The 19,195-nt window shown below is 40.7% G+C and overlaps 1 protein-coding gene across 2 annotated transcripts in view; it reads left to right on the plus strand.

Moving 5' to 3' along the window:
• EPHA3 (EPH receptor A3) overlaps positions 1-19,195 on the plus strand; it is a 236,785-nt gene that overhangs the window by 157,303 nt on the left and 60,287 nt on the right. For both annotated transcript variants that reach the window (XM_049824741.1, XM_049824742.1), the window contains exon 6: positions 17,053-17,177. In XM_049824741.1, coding sequence (XP_049680698.1) covers positions 17,053-17,177 — 125 coding nt within the window. The remainder of the gene's footprint in view (positions 1-17,052; positions 17,178-19,195) is intronic.

Here is a 19,195-nt window from a genome sequence, read left to right on the forward strand (position 1 = left end):
TTCTGGCAATAGCAACTTTGTTTAATGCAATCCACAGGCTGCTTGAGCAATTTGTTTGTTTGTTTTCTACTTTTATGCATAGCCCATTTTTGCTTTACATATATTTAGGTGTTGTGGGTTACTACAGACTTAATTGTGCTATGTCTTGATCATGGTTTACTATATTAGAATTCCCCTAGAAATTCTGCAAGTTGCTAAAATTAGACCTTAAATATCTAGATAAGTAGTCTTTTAAAGCATAATTACAAAAATGCAATTTCTCTTGCATTCCCCTCCTCATTAGATCACAAAAGGGACGCACCAGAAGCATATTTTTAGCTAACGTCATACTTAAACACCTGTGTGGGGGGAGAAGGTCTGAAGATCTTAGACTGCATTATAATTAAGGGTTTAACTGGGGGGTGTTTCAAAAAAGAATTGAAGCACCGTTGAGGTGGATCTGGAAGAGACCAAAAGACTGCAAAAGCCACTCATGACTCTTAGGGCTATTTTTTGTGCCGTCTGATTTTAGGTACGTTGCTTCCAGGACAGAGGTATCCACCAGTTGGATAAAGCTTGGGTTAAATGACTGAGCTCTGCTGGACTCAGGGGAGTAGGAGAGGCTTGTTGCTTTGGGACGTTGCTCCGCGGATGGGGTATCACACAGGGTGATAGGGTTCGGTACGGCCAGACGGATCCTGGGGACAGAACCTCTGGCAAGCCTGCAGAAGGAAAGATGTCAGTCGGTAGGCTGCGAGTTTTGGAGAGAGGATTGAAGTATAGAAGGTCCCTACAACCTGGATCTCCTCAGTTTTTCCTGAATCCAGGCTATTTCACTCCTGCCAACCATGATTTGAGAGGCCTGTACCCTTGCAAGGGGTATGATGCAGTTGCAGTCTTAATCTTGGATTTTCAGTGTCCACACGCTTTCTTCAAGCACTGCCAGGGCCCATCCCAGCTTAGTGAAAAATGTTCTGCAGAATGTCCCTCACCCATCCAAAACACTGGTTTTCAAGTATGTGAGTTTCTGGGAGCCTGAGGCAGAACTGCAGAATGTTTTGTATTTTCTAATGATAAAAATGTGATTTTTGCGGCAGTTCTCTTGCTGGTAAAAATTGGACATTGTACATATTTACTTCAGATGAACTCAGTTCAAGACAGGCATTGGTTGGTGTTATGTTTGCTGGGTCTCTGAGCTACAAAGGCCTGCTGAAAATCGAACAAACATTTCTTTCCATGTTTCTCACAGTACATGTGAGCATTTCTGCCTGTGAATCCATCACCAGCCTAATAGATCAAAACGTGCATAGTACTAATTTTCTGTAATGCAGCAACTGGGAGATCTGCCAGAGTGTGTTACAATACATTCAGCTGATATGTTAGGAGTCAGTCAGTTTGCACAGCAGCTCCATTTTTTTACATAAACAGATTATATACACACGTGCATACACATATTTGTAATTTACATATACACGCAGATACATACACACACAAAAAGGGTCACCTTAAATGTTGCTGAAAAATTTGCTGATACCTTTATAGTGACTCTTGAGTTCTAGAGTCTGTAACTGAAAATCTCAAAAAGATTTTCCTGGAGATTTTTCAAACCTGGTCTAGAAGTAAAGGAAAGGTGTGCTTCTTTGTCACTTGTAAGCTTTGAAACATCCAGACTCTGATTCTGCTGGTGCTGTGAGTGCAGGAAGGATAATACATTTTACAGTACAAAACTGTTGTAAAGCCAAGATCCAGTCCCCTGAATTGAGGGAAATTCAGAATTGTTTCAGAAAATGGATTGGTTTTTTTTCCTTCCAACTGTCTGGCCTGAGTTTTGCTGTGCTTTTATTGCATTTTCTTTTCCTTCCCTTTCAGTGAAGGTTAATGAGCAGACATCCCTGGAAAAAAAAAAAAAGTGTCTTGCAAAATATGGCTAGACAGGTATGACACTGCAATATTTCTAATTCCCGTAAGTCTTTCTGTCTTTGGTGTGGAAGTAAAAGACAAAGGGCACACGTTTCTATTTAATTTAGTTTGTTGATCATCCTTGTTGATTGGAGTGTAATACATGCCTTCAGTTGCTGCCTGATACAGCTTCCTCTGCATTATATTGAAGCATTCTGCTGCTGCCTGAAGAAAGCTCTCACCTCACGTCAATATGTTGCACCTCACAGATGTTATCTCCTAATAACACCAATCAACCCCGTTTAGAAAGGGTCACTAGCTGCTGCTGGAGAGGGTACGGAATTCGGTACCCGTGGAGGTGGCCTGCTAATTGTGAACGTGCCACGCAGAGAGGCTGACAGCCATGCCACGCCGCCTGGCTTGTTGCGAGTGTGATCAGGTTCACTGGGTTTTCTGAACACAGTTCATGGGCTTTTTTAAAATGCATTTATCTGTTAAGACCAGAAGGTTGTCCATTCCTGGGAGCTTTATAAGTAACCCAAAGGGAAAAGACGTCCAGTCCAGGTCAGGGCAGTTCTGCCTTTACTGCCTTTCAGCAGTAGCAAGCAGAAGAATCATATTGGAGCCCAAAGAGGTTTTTAATGGAAATAGGGTGTGGAATTCACTGAAGAAAGACTATGATTTGGTAGGGACAACACAATCATGCTACTCGGTAATCAGTTTACAAAAATGAGGGAGATGGTTTTCAGCGTGAAACACAGCCATTTGGCCAGGGACATACATAAGTTGAATATGTTTTGCAGATGCTGCATGAGAAAGTAACAGTTTTTTCTGCCCTATCACTGCTTTTGTGGTATCACACACAGTCATACAGGTTGTAGGTATGAGTCAGGAATGCTGAGCAAAAAGATTAATATTTTAACCAACTACCTAATTGTCTTAACAGCACTTTAAATAGACATTCTCTGCAGTGATCTTGATAAGGAGAACTTTCAGGAATCTGTACCATTAGCAGATATTGATGTATCAGGTACATCTTCGGAAGCCTTGGCCATCCCACTGGTATCCCAGTACACACAGTGCCATCCCTATCCTTTCCTCCAGGCAGATCTGGTGAGCAAGGTTCATCATACAAGAAGTGGTTCTGTTTGTTTAATCTAAAATCTGTTTGCTTAGTTTTGTTTAGTTTATATTTGTTAGTTCTAGTGACTATAAACTCATGCAAACAATATGATAGTGGCATGTCTAATAAATAATAAATACAGTTCTCGCTGTATTTATTGTGTAAAACAAAACAAATACTGAAAGCATCCTCAGCTTGTTGAAAGTTGGGGAAGTCCCAAAGTGAGCAATAACAAATAAAACCTTCTGTATTCCTGAAGGGGGCTACACTTCCTGTCTAACAAATAAATGTGGTATCTATGTAATCACTATCCATACAAGTCTCTTGGATATAAGCATATACCTAATGCTAAAAATGTATTTAACTGCTTAAAAGCTAAGTCAGAAACAACTAGCATTCACTGGCCGTTACCTTTAAAGGCTCTAGTTTTGCCTGGAGGAGGTGTTAGAATTGGTTTGTAAAGAATTCTTATTCTGGGTCTGTGTCCCAAAGTTGAATAAGATGAGGTGTAAAATTGATACAGAACATTTCCTCAACAGTCATGTTTTTGGTACTGTGAAGAAGCTTAGAGTCTGCATTTTCCTAACTTTCCAGAATGTAATTCTGGTGAGCTTCCTCCAGCATGCTATTTTGAATGTCAATCTTTAGCATTCCTGTAGTTGAGTACATCCTGCACGTGGGGAGGCCTAACCCCCTGCACCAGTCAGTAGGTGCTGGAGGCAAACTGGAAGGAAAGCAGCTTTGCAGGAAAGGATCTGGAGGTCCCGGTGCAGCATCTGGGACTACAGTAGAAAGAGCAGTGCCAGCAGGTCAAGGGAGATGATCCTTCCCCTCGACTCAGTGCTGTTGATGCCACATGTGGTGTGTCCAGCTTAGCCCCTGCCCGGTACAAGAGAGACAGAAATACTGAGGCAAGACCAGTGGAGGGTCACTAAGATGATTAAGGGAGAGGAACATCTGTCCTATGAGGAGAGGCTGAGAGAGGTGGGACTGCCCAGCCTGGGGGAGAGGAGGCTCAGGTGGATCTTATCAATGTATATAAAGGCCTGATATACAGGAGGGTATAAAGAAGGAAGAGCCAGGTTTTCTTCAGTGGTTCTTAGTGACGGGATAAGAGGCAATGGTCACAAACTGAAATACAAGAAATTCTGTTTAAATGTAGGAAAAAACTTTTTTACTCTAAGTGTGACTGAGCACTGGAACACGTAGCCCAAAGAGACTGTGTTATCTCCATCTGTGGTGGTATTCAAAACCTGACTAATCAAGGTCCTGAGCAACCTGCCGTGGTTGACCCTGCTTTCAGCAGGGGAGTGGGCTAGGCGATCTGCAGAGGCCTTCGTCCCACCTCATTCCATGTGTGATGATTGTGTGCAAAGAGGGTAGCGGCAACTGGAAGGAGACCAGGTAAGGGCCTGTTCAGTAATTACTGTTGTCTTTTAACGCTGATCTTTTCATCCATGTATCGAGGCCTTCTCAATGAAATTTAGGGGAGTAAACTGCCCATACGCTTACTCAGGCTGGAGAGAAAGTACACCTATGGGTGCTGAGGGGCTGTAAACCTCAATATCCCCCCTTCAAAGAAATTCGGGAGAGTATTGTTGGATCATTTGTTTTGGTGTTTAGCAATGATAACCTCAAAACTCTTACCATTTGTCGCAGCACATAAAGTTTGCGCATGCATGAATATGGAAAACTGTGGTAGGATTGGTTTATTTTACAGAATACTTCCGAAAGACTAGATGGCTTTAGAAAGAGCAATTTGATTTAGTTAAATTGCCTGTGGCTTACCAGCTCCTTCCTAAGCTTTTTCATCAGAAAGACTGCAGGATCCAGTCTTGCTCATCTGTGTATTGTACAGCATTATTGTATGCTCTGAGACTATAGCAAACAGCTATGGTAGTCCCCCTCGGAGTCAGCAATGAATAAACTGAGACCTACTTTCCACTAACTAACTTTCCCCATGTGAATATTAGGATACCTCATTATGGGGAGGAAGCAGTTTTGAATTGCATAGGAGCATTTCAGTTAAACTGCTGCAAACCTCTGCATGCTGACACTTGTTTTACTCTAAGAATTAGTTTTTTCCTACTTTTTCATGTTAAATTAATTGGAACACTCTAAAGGAAGAATGCCCATTTTGGGATTTGAACTGATCTGAACAAATTAGTTTATAAACAAGTTTACATTATACTAGTACAGTTTTACTGTGGAGACAGATAATTTATGTTTGAAGAAGTCTTTGGGCTTCCTAGCTGTAAGAACTCTGTAAGCTCTGGAAAATGAACTGCTCTCCCAAGAGAGCTTGCCTACAGTTTTATCTTTAATTTCCATGTACCATATACAAATGGTTCTGGGTCACCATGTAGGGTAGCAAATCTAGTTGTCCAGGTTAGACCAGAGGGTTCACAGGGGCAAAGAGAATGAGCAAAATTGAAACCTTGTGCAGGATGGGTGGGAACAAGGAATTAAGTCTGTGACCCTCTTTCTGCAACAGCATTTTTCTGGATAGAGCGGCTTACTCCATGTCAGGCTGAATATTCTGTTTCCAAACCACGACTTTGCATGTGCATCTTCCTGAGCTCTTACCCTTTCCATTATTTCTGATAAGATTCAGTTTCCAGGATTCCAGCAGAATAATTATTAGCAACAAAGTTCAACGAAAGTAATTACACTTTCTATATTTTCCAAATATAACCATGCTGATGCCCAAACACTTTTTTCTTTTTTTTTTTTTTTTTTTTTTAATACTTCAGGTCTTTACTGCATGCCTGCTTGATAGTAAAATAGACTGTTTTCTTTTAATTACGAAAAGCACAGTGCAACAGCTTTAAAAGTAGTTTTATGTTTGATTAGTTCTTAAGGACTTAAGGCCTTGTAAACCAAGGTCTCAACAGTGCAGCTGCAAATGGTGGTAATGACTGAGTTCAGCTACAAAAAGCCAGTGTCAGTACTAAATTGATTCCAAGGAGTTTTGTGCTATCACGTATTCTGGCATCAGGAGAGGAACAAAGGGGACATGTTGTAACAAGAGACCCCCTCAAACTCTGCCTTCAGTTCAACCCAGCTCTTCCACACAATCCATATAGGATTTAGATAGTTGACCCCCCGCCCCCCGAAAACAAACAAACGAACAAAGAAACAGAGTATAAATAGGAATCTCCGCTTACCTGCTGTAGAAAGAAATGCAAAGGAAACACAGGAGGCTAAATTCTACCTAGAAATGCCGGTCTTTTCCTAGTAACTATAGAAAGTGATTATGCTCCTCAATTAAGTGCCAAAAAATGCCTAACGCCGAGTTTTGGTCCCCCCACAATTCAGTTGTGCACTTGTAAAATGTTGATTTCCTTTCTCTGGATGGCTCTTTTCATATAGGAAGCTTTAATGAGAATAACCACCCCTGGTTCCAAACCGAGGCATCTATGCACAGCTATAGTACAAAGAATAACAAAAAACTAGATATACCCTATATCATCTCGAGCTTCCCCAGGAGAGCAGTAGTCAGATTATCAGGAGTATCTTCCTTTTATCTTTTGTATTTCTAAAACCCACAAAGCAGAACAATTCATGTAGCCTGTTTAATCATCTTGCTTAATCGCTTAACCCACGCATGAAGAGGTGTAGGAAAACAGATGACTGCAATAGTAGCTGTGCATGTGCACCTACGTGTGGCAGTATCGGGTCTGGAAGTTGACTCTGTAACCCATTTTTCTCTCTCATTTTTTTTCTGGATTAATCAATAGTAATATGATAAAAACATATCAAACATATATTTTTTCTGGTGTAAACACATGGCCCAGTCTGTTACATTCATTGAGTCCAATTTATTTTCACTCCTGTCTCTTTCTTAAATGTATTAGCTGTTGTTTTGAAACACAGAAGATATACATTTGTTTAAGGAGGAGGTAACCGATAGGGCGCTATGGAGTTTTTGCAAGGGGCCAGAATGAAAATTGTTCAAAAACGCTTGAGAACAAAACTGACCACTAGGTACAGAAATTAGGATCGTTGGAAGGAGAGTCTTAAGGGGTAGACGTAGCTGGTTTGTAACGTCTTGATCTACATGTGTCATTTGCAGATTGAGATTGAAAGTTTCAAGCCATCCTGTAGTTTCAGCTTGGAGGATAAACATTAAAATGGAGAAAGAATCAGTAAAATTTTCAGTGCCATTGTAAGCAAAGTCTCACTTAGCTCCCAGCAAAAGTTGTTAAAACCTCCTCAGAAGTAGAATTTTATTTGCCTGAAATCTGTGGCTTCAAGGGAATAAATTCGACACCAAGTTGAGCACCAAGCTTTATTTCAATATATGTCTTTGATTACTTGCAGGAACTGTGATGCTATTTTATGCATTCAGCCTTTATTCTGTTAAGCTAGACTGCATGGTCTTCAGCAACTCACAAACAATGTGTAATGCTCCCTGTTTAAATAAAGGCCATATTTAGAAAGGGTTGTGTGCACTTTACAATCTATATCCCAAGACAGGTCCCTTAAGTAGATCTATCTTCTAAGAGAGACAATTTGAGAAAGCCACAGATGTTTGGTGCATGATATATTTCTTTCTTTCCCTATGGTCCTTATAAAAAGGACAAGAAGATAGACTTATTAAAAGTGAGCTAATGACATGATGTAGGGAGTCTCTGGTTCACTGACTGTTATTACAGCTGTGCCCCATTACGTACTGAATACCTAGGACATGCTTGGTTTTTTGAATGACATTTATCTTTTGAGTTTCAAACATTCCTGGCATAAATAAAGATTTTACGCTTTTCAAATGTGTTTTACAGTTCAGCCCAGAGGCTATTCAAGGATCATTTTAACTCAATAAAACTCCTCCTTTAGGGATATAAAAGGGAAGTGTTTTAACAATGTCACTCCATGCATAGCCTCTTACTAGCTAGAGACGTTCTGCCTGCAAAGCCTTTGATCCCTTTTCCCCTGAATGTCAAGGAAGCTCTGCCGAGGCTTCAAAGTGTGTGACATGCATTGGTCTCTTCTGTGTGCACACAGTCCTCATGTGAACGCTCTTGACCTTAGAGAAAGTTCGCAGGTGAAGTTTGCGGCTCAGCCAGTGTTTTTCACTTCCAATGCTTTTACCTACCTTTTCCAGAGGTCATAGTGAAGTTTGTAGTCAGCGATCTGTGGATAATGGTTTTCGCTACTGCTTCTATTTCAGTCTTTAATATGAGGCTATGTGTGGATTCTCATTTGATATCTTGGTTTGGTAAAACAGTGAAAATAAAGCAAAGTAGGTAAACAGGATGCTTAGCGCTCAGTTAAATAATATTCCTTAGACTTCTGGCTCACTTTCCCTTACCTGAGCTAGCATTCTCAGTAATCACTGAGGGTAATAGTCCGTGTTCCTCTTGATCATGAACAAAGCCATCAACTTCCCTTGCTTCTTGAAGCTATTCTATCTAGACAATTTGCAGGCTGGGGACAGCTGGGAAAAAAATGTTACTTGTTTCTTTGGGTTTGGGGACTGTTCTTGTCAATGGGAGTTATCTATGTAATAATTATTTTTTAAAAGCATTTTAATATAAAACCAAATTATAGTTTCAAAGTTACACACCCCTGCATGCTACAGTCTTCACATACAGGAACCAACTACATAAGCTGATCTGAGCCTGTGGATGTGTCATCCTGCTCATGAAGACAGGTACCCCCTGAAGCCAGCCTTGTTCTGAAAATTAAAGGCTTTGCTTCTTCTCACTAGTGCCATCTTCCCAGGGCTGCGAAGTGAGCGTCCTTGGGATTTGTAAGCTTGACACCAGAAATCCCTCAAGGAGCTTATATTTCTTTGCTTCTCTTGACTTTTCTTGCAGTGTCTAATTCTACAGCAGAATACATATGAAAGAGTTTTCTTTCTAGCATTCCTTCTAGTAAACAATGCTTATATATGTAAAGAAACTGTTTAAAACCAAACAAAACCAAAAGTTCAATCACCCCAAAATCCAAAAGAAAGTGAAAGGAGATGTGATCACCTTTCAAGTCTGTTCCATTGGAGATCCTCCTGTCCTGGTTAACCTTTGCAAAAACAATTGGTCCAAAGCCATCTGTGAAACTACCAAAGAATGTCAGGGCAAGAAGTTTCAGAAATACTGTTTCCCTTCACAGTGTTTTCTGACAAGGTTGAAAAGACACTGATGGAACTTACTGGCAGACTGGTTCAGGAGCTTTTGGTGATGACTTAAAAGGAGAGAAATACTTTATATCATAAATTACTTACCTGAGGGCAATGGTCGTCTTCAGTTTTGGAAAATGGCATTTCTAGAGATGCTTCTTCAGTATACTTAAATTATGAATGGGATTTCTCTGGTTGAGGTAATAACTAAACTTTCACAGAATGGGAAAGCCTACTCAATGCCTGACAGTTGATGTTATGAGCATGGTGAATAAATTCTTCTTTCTGAAAACTTCACACCAGGAAGCCTGAGGCTCTAATGCCTTATAAAGTAATGTAACAAAGGGAAAGGGAAAGCAAAACTGTTTATTTTAAACTGATACGGTCTTAAACGCATTCAGTGAAAAATACAAAGTGTTGTGAAGCTCCCACCACCACCATCGAAAACAGAGAACAGAAAGAATAACATTTGTGTTATGAGTACCTTTGGGCTGAATCCTTATGAAAGCATATATGGCATTTGTCTTCTCTCTGAAATAACAGCTGTGAACGCCATGGCACCATAATTTTCAGTTTCTGAAGCGAGTGCCTTGTGCAGCCTGATAATTCCCAAATGGACATGGCGTTTCCGTGATTTATTACACACGTGTTAAACATATGAGCAAGTCTAACATTTTGTTTGCTCTGTGGAAGGCATTTGCTATCTTTTTTAATAAAAAGAGGGAGAAATGAGAACATGAACGTGCAACACTTAATGAAGTTTGCTTTTAATTTAGCATTTATTTGTAAGAGTGAGAAATGAGCTCTGCTAATCACTTGTCCAGTGACAGCTGCTGCCCAGAGGGTTGCCTTTCTCCCCATTTGAGAGCGAAATCAAGCAGCTGCCTTTTAGCACAATTCCTGCCGAAGCTTCTTGTTTTCCCCTTTCCAGTTCCCTGCCACCTTTTCTTCACGGCACCTGTGCAATGCCCACAGCCGCTCCGGAGTCTGTGACCGCAGGCTGGAGTCCGCCAGCTTCCAGATGCATTTGGGTACTTCTGCCGTAATGCAGGCAATCATCCATTAAAATAACCATGAACAAGTCAGTCTTTAAAATGTTTTGTCCTTTTTCAGGGAGAAACATACACAGCTCCCACAGGCAGCTTGCTTTCATCCAGAGTTAGCCTGCTTCTGTTTGTCCTTAAAGTTTTGTCCTACTTCTTTCCTTCCATGTTTTGATGTGTGCAAATTCCCAGATCTTGATAGCCCTCTCCCAGAAACTGGGAACCTTTTCGCCCACTTCTTTGTGATTGCATCCTGCTAGGATCCAGCCTGGATCCGCTGTGAGGGTCCCGTATGCTGACATGGGCCGCTTGCTGGCGGGGTGGCTAGGCTCCCTGGTGACACGAAAGAACAGGGAAGGTGCGTTGCGTTCTGGCTGACAGTCACCCAATGATGTTACAGAATCAGATGACATTTTACAGCCCAAGTCATAAAAATATATTGAGCCTGCTTCAGCTCAAGGAAAAGGTGCAGGAGCACAAACACGAGTACTGTGCTAGTTTAACTACGTGTCCTGGAGATTAAAGGGCAAAGGACTGTGTCTGCAGGCGCAGTGAAGAGGTGGGTAATTGTATCTGGAAGAGGAGCGCGTAGGGTTTAGCGGGTTTCCAAAGCGCTGTTAAAGTGTAACTGCTTCCTCCTCCTCCTCCTGCCTCCTGGGAGGCACCTGGGGAACCCAGCGCTGACTGAGGCTTCTTGGAATGTCTCTGTGGGATCAGCCTTGCTTCAGCACAACCGCCTGGAGGGAGGCAGCACCTTTCACTGCGCTTAACAGGGAAAGTAAATAGTAATGCAATCAGAGAAGGCTTAAGATAGTGCAACTCTTGCTTTCTGTGAGCAGGCTTCTATAATAAACCCCTTGGATGTTTAATCCACAGACTAGATGTTGGAGATGTAAAAGATCCAAGGGCAAGCATCGCAGTTCTTACAGACAGCACGTTAACGTGGGCATGTCATGGAGATGTGATGTCAGTACACTGATTTGCGAGTCAGTACTTGGGACTCTGTCAGAAATTGAATGCTGGTTGGTAGTGGAAGTCTTGGATTAACCTAAAGATAGGAAGGCTGATTCACAAAAACCCAGGAGTTGGGTTGTTGTTCCATGAGTGAAAAGGGTACGTACAGCGTTATGAGCAGTGCCAGACCGAGCTGTGCGTCGGCCCCTAATGCTTGCACCGGGGTAAGTTCTCGCCTGTATCCTGACTCTGTGGATGTGACTCCAGTTTTCTAGACAAACTGCCTCTAAGCGAGAGATCAGTTTGTTCATTCAAACATTGGTATTTCCACTTTGACTTGTACGATAGCGTTGTGGTTTGGACACTGGTCCTCTAAGACTTACAGCTTTGGGTCCCAGTGGATCCTACTGTCAGAGGCTGCAGATTTAATTTTCAGATTATGATCTTTATTTACTGCTCTTGTTCCACATTACCTCCTAGGGGCATCATAGACATTAAAGAAAATTTATACATTGCATCAGATGAGAGTATTATGATTAGATAATAAAATCATCAGTTTTCTGAAGAAAGAAAAAGGAACAAGCCTTCCATTTATTCAGCAGTGCGGAGGAGGATGCAAGTTGGGAAATACAGTCAGTTCTGCTGGCTCAGATATGTTCTTGAGCACCAACTTTCAGCACAGCTTGGAATATTTTACTCTCTGATGCTGATAGCTGGTTGTAAGCAAAAGCTGGAAGTGAGCAGGCCATGGTCATTTTGGAATGAAGTCCTTTCCTAAAATTTAATTTGTGATCTAGAGACCTAAGCAAGAAACAACAGGACTCTAAATGTTTCAGCACTTGTACGCACATGGCTTCGCAAAGTTAATACTGAGTTCTCCCTGTCACAGGACAGGGAATTTTCTTCCAGTGTGTATATATATATATATACATCTGTAAGCCAGTCACATATGAAAACAATAATCAAGGAATAAGGAAAAAGTCAATAAGGAGATTTATATACAGCTGCTATTAAACTGGAGGAAAACAAATGATCTGTTGGGGTCAGTTTCTCTGGGAAATCAATTTGAGCAGAGTTTTATTGTCGTCTCTGCTAGATCCTTCATGTTATTTGCTTACACCTTTAATAGTCATGACTGAGGAGGTTTTTACACTTGTGAGTTTAAGCTCCCTGGATCATTGCGTTTGTTACCTTTTCAACATCCACATTCCCAGTTGTCACAAATGCTACCTAACAACATTGAGCGCTCAAAGTACATTTCCCCTTGTAACTCCAGGGAGTTTTGAATGTTCATATTAACTGCTTAAACTAGTCATAAACCAGTTAGATTGTAGTACCAGACAAATAGTAACCATCTGATGCATAAAAATGCTTCTATATGCATTGCATGTGACCGTTGAGACTAAACCTCTTAATGCATGGCCACACAAGCCTAAAGTTAATTATAAAAAAACCCAACTCTTATTCAGTGAAGAAGTTAAGAGTACTAATACATTAATCAAAACACTAATAAAAAAGTAAATACATAGATGTATACAAGCCACAGGATTTATCAAAAAATGGCTGAAACGGTGTGCATTCAACTTTTTAGTCTAAAAAAGTACTCTCCTTAAATTTTACCTTGAAATATATGTTTTCTAAATGATAAATTAGTTTAACCTAACTTTGTGTTGCTATTGATGCCTTAATATAATTTTTAAAACTTCCATTTATCCTAAAAAGCTTCACAATGTGTCATTATTGGCTAACCCATAGTGCAATATTTATTTTTTTTTTTTCAGTGGGAGCTGCAGACATTTAAAATATCTGTTCTATCATTCTGTTGTTGCACAATCTAACTGTCTTTTAATTTAAGAAAGGAAAATCCTGGAACTGCAATGAAAAAATGGCTATTCTAAATATGAAGTACTTCTCTTCCTTTTTGTAGCCTGATTTTTAATTTAGTCTCATCCTGCTAAGGTTCTTTAATGGTTTTCAGGAAACAGGAAGCTCTTGGTTCTCTCTTCCTCATACAGAAGACTAAAGACTATATGCATTGCTGCTCATGGTGATGCCTTCATTGTTTAATGGTGTATAATGTTAACGTCCTTTAACTGTGGTTTCTCTCTTTTCTGGATTTCCATAGTCTTCAAAGTAAATAGTAAAATACAGTAACTGAGCTGCTCTGGTGAGAAGGAAGGATTAGTTGTGTTACAAAATGGAAATAAAGGCTGACTTCTGCTTACACACTATTCAGAACACAGTTCAGAAGTTTTGATTTATACATTGTAGTCTAGGGATGCATACAAAAAGACATTAATTCCATGGTCCGAATGTCAAGTTATTCCTCCCAGCTGCACCCCGGCCCTGAGCTGGGGCCGTAGGCACCTCTGGTGCCATATGACTGTCCCTGTGCAGGACAATACAGACTTGCAGGTTACCTTAACTCTTACCGTATCTTAAATTCATTGGTTGCAGTAGATTTAAGCGTAAACTTAGAAGTCATCGGAACAAGATGCTTTCTTACATTAGGGCTCAAAGACTTCTAACACTTTTCAAACCCACCTAACAGGTATAGGAGAAAACCAAAAAAGATTGCATTAAGATTTAAAACTTTAACGGTCCAGCATCTTGCAGACCAGAAAGGAAAGGTTATGCCATGTGCTGTGCTGGTAGTTTTTTCCTTGTATCTCATCTCGGTCAAACCGTCGTATCTCATCCTGATCAAACCGAAGAGTGGCGCGTGTTCATCAGTCGATCCCATGTGTCAGTAGAGGAGTCAGCTCTGGACGTGGGCAAAGAAACAATTCAGTAAATAGAGGGAGAGACGTCAGTTGCGCAGGGCAGCAGGCACAGCAGAAGAGCCAGGCCACCTCTGTCTCTCTGCAAGGGCTCCGCAAGGCTGGCTGTCGGGGATGCTCGCTTCAAGATTTAGCCTTGCTCCCCTCCCCTCCACTTTTTGCAGAAGGAGGGTCCAGGTGCTGGAATCGTCCCAGGAGCAGCACAGTTCGGTCTCACCTGTGCTTCGAAGAGCTGTAAGCCTGACGCCGTGCCGGGAGAGGAGCTGCTGGAAGAGGCTCTTGTGAGGGCCGTCCTCTCCGGGGCTCTGTTTTGTCAGCAGAAACATAGAGCCGGATCAAAGTCAGCTGTTGCTTGTAAAGTCCGTTGTGAACACACAGAGATAGTGGGAACATTGTGAAATCTACATCTAGATTTTGAGTCTTTATTTTTAACATCCTGTGTTAAAAATTAAAATTGTTACAAATACATATCTTCCCCTCTGAGCATAAATAGTGCGGTTTATCCTCTAGAAATAAATAGTTGACCGCTGAAATATCTGAAGGCGCTGTTCCTTTTTGCGCTGAAGATTAATGCCTTAAAACTAGGTAACTTTTGTAATCCACATAGTTAGGATAAGATGGTGATTTAAACAGATTTGGAAAACATAATTTCCATAGCTCAGAGGTTCAGTAGCTGTTGGAGTGGGCTGGCATGCAGCACTGTGTTGCAGAACTCAGATGTGTTCTGTGCGTGGGATTAAAGGTGCCCAAAACTTTGTGTTCCCCATGATTATCCACCTCCCCTCCGTTTACCCGTGAGGTGGGATGCTGTCTCTTCCAGACACTCTGTATGTGTCATTTCTAAGCAGCTTTGGGAACCCTAGGGATCAGAAAAGGTATATGAATGTTTTATAATGTTATTGATAACTGCAGAGCAGACACTTTTCTAATGAACTGCTGTGAGATAAGTTACTGCTAGCATCTGCAGAGATGTGTGTAAATGAGCTCAAAATAATTAATACTGTGTTAGAAGAAAGCTTTTTTTTTTAAAGCACATCTGTATTGGAGCATATAAGATTATTTCAGCCTGCCCTGAGAATGTGTTATAGCACAAATTACCATAATTTATTAGGGGAAAAGCCATTTCTGTTAATCATATATTAATTATTCATAAAATCTGTATTAATGTTACCTTAATGGGAAGTGTTACCAGCTGGGGTACTGGGCTTGGCAATCTATTCACATACAAAAAAAGATTAATAGCTTGACTTAAAAAGAAGACATAAAAATGACTTACAAGAGCATAAAAGCAGCAAGCATGGGTATATGAGTTAACGTAGAGCTGGCTATGGTAGAGCAGTCCAGCCAGCTAACCACTTTGTATTTTGGCTCCAGCACTGGTTTGTGCCTGGGTGGAATTCAAGTGGAATTACTGAAGGATGTTCATTACAAACCAGTCCTGTATACCTTGCCCTAATGTTCTTCAGCAAGCCTGGATCTGGTGAGTCTGAGTAAAACAGAAAGAGACTGTTTCCCATTCTACTTATTAAAAAAAAAAAACCCAACAAACAAAAAAACTTCCCCATAAACCCAGACGCAAACAACAATAAAGAAAACCCCAACCTCCAAAATCTGATTTCGGTAATTTAAATTCAGGATAAATTCTTCCTGCTGGGAGGGGGGGGGGGGGGAAGATTTTTGCAATTTTTTAATCTTCTCAGAAAACTATTGTGAACCATGTGACGTGTGAAAATGCTGCTCAGAGGATGTGTTTCAGCCCAGAATGGATGTGGAAGTATGTATATACATATGTGCTTGTGTGGGTGTACGTAGCTTTCTAGATACTCAATTAAAGGAGGATGCCAACATTTAGATTATGACTCAAGACTAGAAGGTATGTTTTGATGGAAGTTTAGCAAAATCAAACACAGAACGAATTTTCCAAAATTTATTTCAATTAAACCTTCTTTTATTCTGGCTTTTGAAAGTTCTCTTGCAGGAATGAAAACCCAAACAGAAAGGGCACTGGCTAATGCATGTAAATGTGTAATGCCTGTAAAGTGCAACTAGTTTTATATGGACAGTAAAAGCTTCACAGGATTCAGCTGAAATTAAATTGTTTAGATCAGCTAGAGCCTTTTTATTAGGACAGCACAATGTTGAACTTATAAACACATTTTTTTTTTACATGTTAAGAGAAAAGGCTGTTTATTGGTAAAAGATTTTTTTAAAAATGACAGTTACAATCTTTAATGTGTGATCTGTAAGCTATCATCTGATGAATTTTGGCCAAAGCCATGGAAGAGAAGGATTTGGAGTGGGAAGCCAACCCAAAAGAAACAGAAAAAATAATTTTAAAAATTGCATAGCTTTCAGTGAGTCCAGGAAACCTAGCCCTGGTCTTGGAACAACGTGTAGAGCTGGGTGGTCTAAAGCTGAACTGATGTACAAGAACCTTAGGTAATTATGATTTTCTTCTGTATGTTAATAGTACTTCCAAGTTTTGGGTGATGGGTGAGTGAGTCTGTGGCATGCAATCAATTGTTATGCCTAACTGATTAATACAGATCAGAAATGAGGTTATTTTGCAGTTTAGGGTTTTTTTCTTCAAACTTCATTTTCAAAGAAATGCGGTAAAGGAGAAGAGTACATGGGAGCAATTTGTATCTGGAGAGCTTACCAAATAATGTTACAAAAGAGGCTGTATTCTGCAGTGTGCTGATGGTTATTACTAGTCGTGGATACCAGGAGCTCCTTGTACGTAATCTATCCCAGCATCATTTTACACGTGCATATGAAAATGTTATCGGAGTTCTTCAGAGTCTGGTAATGATAATACTTCAGCATTATAACAAATAGGTAGTACTGTTATTTTGTTCTCTATTTTAGTATATCAAATGTATTTCATTGCTTACACTGTAGTAGCAGATCGAAACCATCTGCTGTCTTGCCACTGGTCTGCCAGTCTAACAGAAAATCTCAGCTCATTTTCCTTGAGGCCAGGATGCTTTAAGGCATGTGTTCTAGGACTATAATCCAGCTGCTGAATGTTGATACAAGTCCAGACCTACGCTCACGAGTCTTTTAAATGGAAACAATACTCTTTGCCAAGGATTGGAACAGAGATAAACTCAGTTTACTTTTCTCTCTTCCCTCCTCCCCCCATGCCCCTTACAGCTCCATCCCCCATCACAGTCATAAGGAAAGACAGGACATCCAGGAACAGCGTGTCTCTGTCTTGGCAAGAACCCGAACATCCGAATGGGATCATCCTGGACTACGAGGTCAAATACTATGAAAAGGTGGGAAGAAAGATTGAAGGGGACGTTTGTAATGAAATTATTGCATCTTGTCTATGTTAAGTATTCAGAGACACCCTTGTTCACTCCCTGTCTGCCTCAATGACACCAAGTGTTGAAACTGTTCAATTTTAGGGAAGGAGAACATTATGAAAATATGAAGTGAAATTGTTGTGTTGTCTACCAAGTTCATCCCCAAACACATGAGAACAAATACAGAAAGTAATACAGACAAGCTGTAATACTATTTTTTTCTTTCCTTGAGTACAGTTTACTTCTTACTCAGTTCTGCTATGCTGTCGGTGTTCATACATTTATTTGCCAGCATCCATGTTTTGGTGCTTCCCTGTGGCGCAAGCACTTTTACACAAAAATTATTGGGAAAAGAGATGGGCAATCCTTTTAGTGACTGGTTTACACCATGAAAGTTCCCACTTTCCATGAATAACTGAATTCTTCATACATTTTATGTAAATAACTACAAATCAAAGAAAATCTGCCATTAAATAGGTTCTGCTTTATATTGACATTTTCTTGTATTTCCAGCCATTCTACATCATATCTTCATAACATAATGGGGTTTTTTTAGTAAATCTTAATGGTAGAATTGAAAAGACCATAAATTGTTGTGAAGACTGTGAAGAGCGGTATTAGCCATTTTTAGATTGGACAGAGAGACTTTTTGATAGAATGTATTGCTACTGAAGTTGACAAACTTTGCAAAAATGTCAGAAATAATGATTTAATTTAGCATTTACTGATGCTGTTCATATCTAGAAATCAGGCTTATATTTCATACGTACCGGGGAAGACGCGGTGTCAATATCCACTTCAAAGCTCCGGTTAAAAAGGCTCTACGGGTATTCAGTTAATCTTTAGAAAGTTTTCTCCTGGAGCTTACCAGTGGGACAATTTGGTGTTCATAGTCCACACCGGATCTGCAGCTAAAGAATGGTGATTAGGAAGCTGTATTTTGAAAAGATTTCTCCCAAATTAATGTCATCTGATTTTGGGTGGAGTTTTTTTGGTGAGCACTTGAACCTTTCAAAGAACTTGGTAAAAATCTGAACATACGTAGTACTACTGATAAAAGGGGAAAAAGAAAGCTTCCTAAACATTTCAGTTCAGTCTCACCTTACAGAGCTGTAGCCTATAGAACTTCACTTTGGGTTTTTTCTGTTATTTCAACGGGGACAGGATCAAGTCCAGATCCTGGTCTTGAGAAGTAAAAGAGAACTGGCGCATACATCAAATTGTTTTTATTTGTACGTCCTCAGCACTGAAGGGATGCAGGAATTATTTAGGCTCTCTTGCTTCCAATGTTTTTAAAGAACAGAAAACAGATACTGCCTTTTAGTAAGGCTTGGAAGAGCTATTTACCTCACAAAAAGCCTACGCCTGAAAGAATCCCAGAACTGCAGCCTGTTTTGCACAGGCCAGGTTCTTTATCTGCGTGGTTAACCTGTGCTTCATTTGAGACCTACGTGGCTGCTCTTGCTGCTGTTGGCCGTATCTTTGTTTCCCAAGGGGTGCGGCAGCCCCGACGCAGCTCCCCCTCCAGTCCCGCTGCGTGGAAGCCCTTGCCTGGGGGGCTCTGGGCAAGTACCGCGGGGTGCGGGATGTAACACCGCGGGGTGCGGGGTGTAAAACACCGTGGGGTGAGGGATGTAACACTACGGCTGCGTTGCACGCTACGGCAGTAGGGCCATCTCTCTGGTTTTAGTTGCTCCAAAGGGAGAGAATTTTTCCACCTGTGTGCATTTAGTTCATTTTAATTGAGCTGCTGAGAAGTTTTATTTCTGTATTTGTCTTTTTGCGGTGTTTTGATCATCACTGAAATTGGCTTGCTTTATTCAGGAAAAACTGTCACCTTCCAGTACTCGGCCTTGCATAGGCTGAGCTTGTGGCTGCTATTCCCACCGAGTATATCCAGTCCTTACAGAGCAACTGGTTGTCATACGACAGCTTCATAAGACAACCGGTCTTATGAGGCTGATCTTGCACATGTGTTTCTTCCCTTT

This window comes from Accipiter gentilis, chromosome 21, assembly GCF_929443795.1.
Source record: "Accipiter gentilis chromosome 21, bAccGen1.1, whole genome shotgun sequence".
Taxonomy (NCBI): Eukaryota; Metazoa; Chordata; class Aves; order Accipitriformes; family Accipitridae; genus Astur; species Astur gentilis.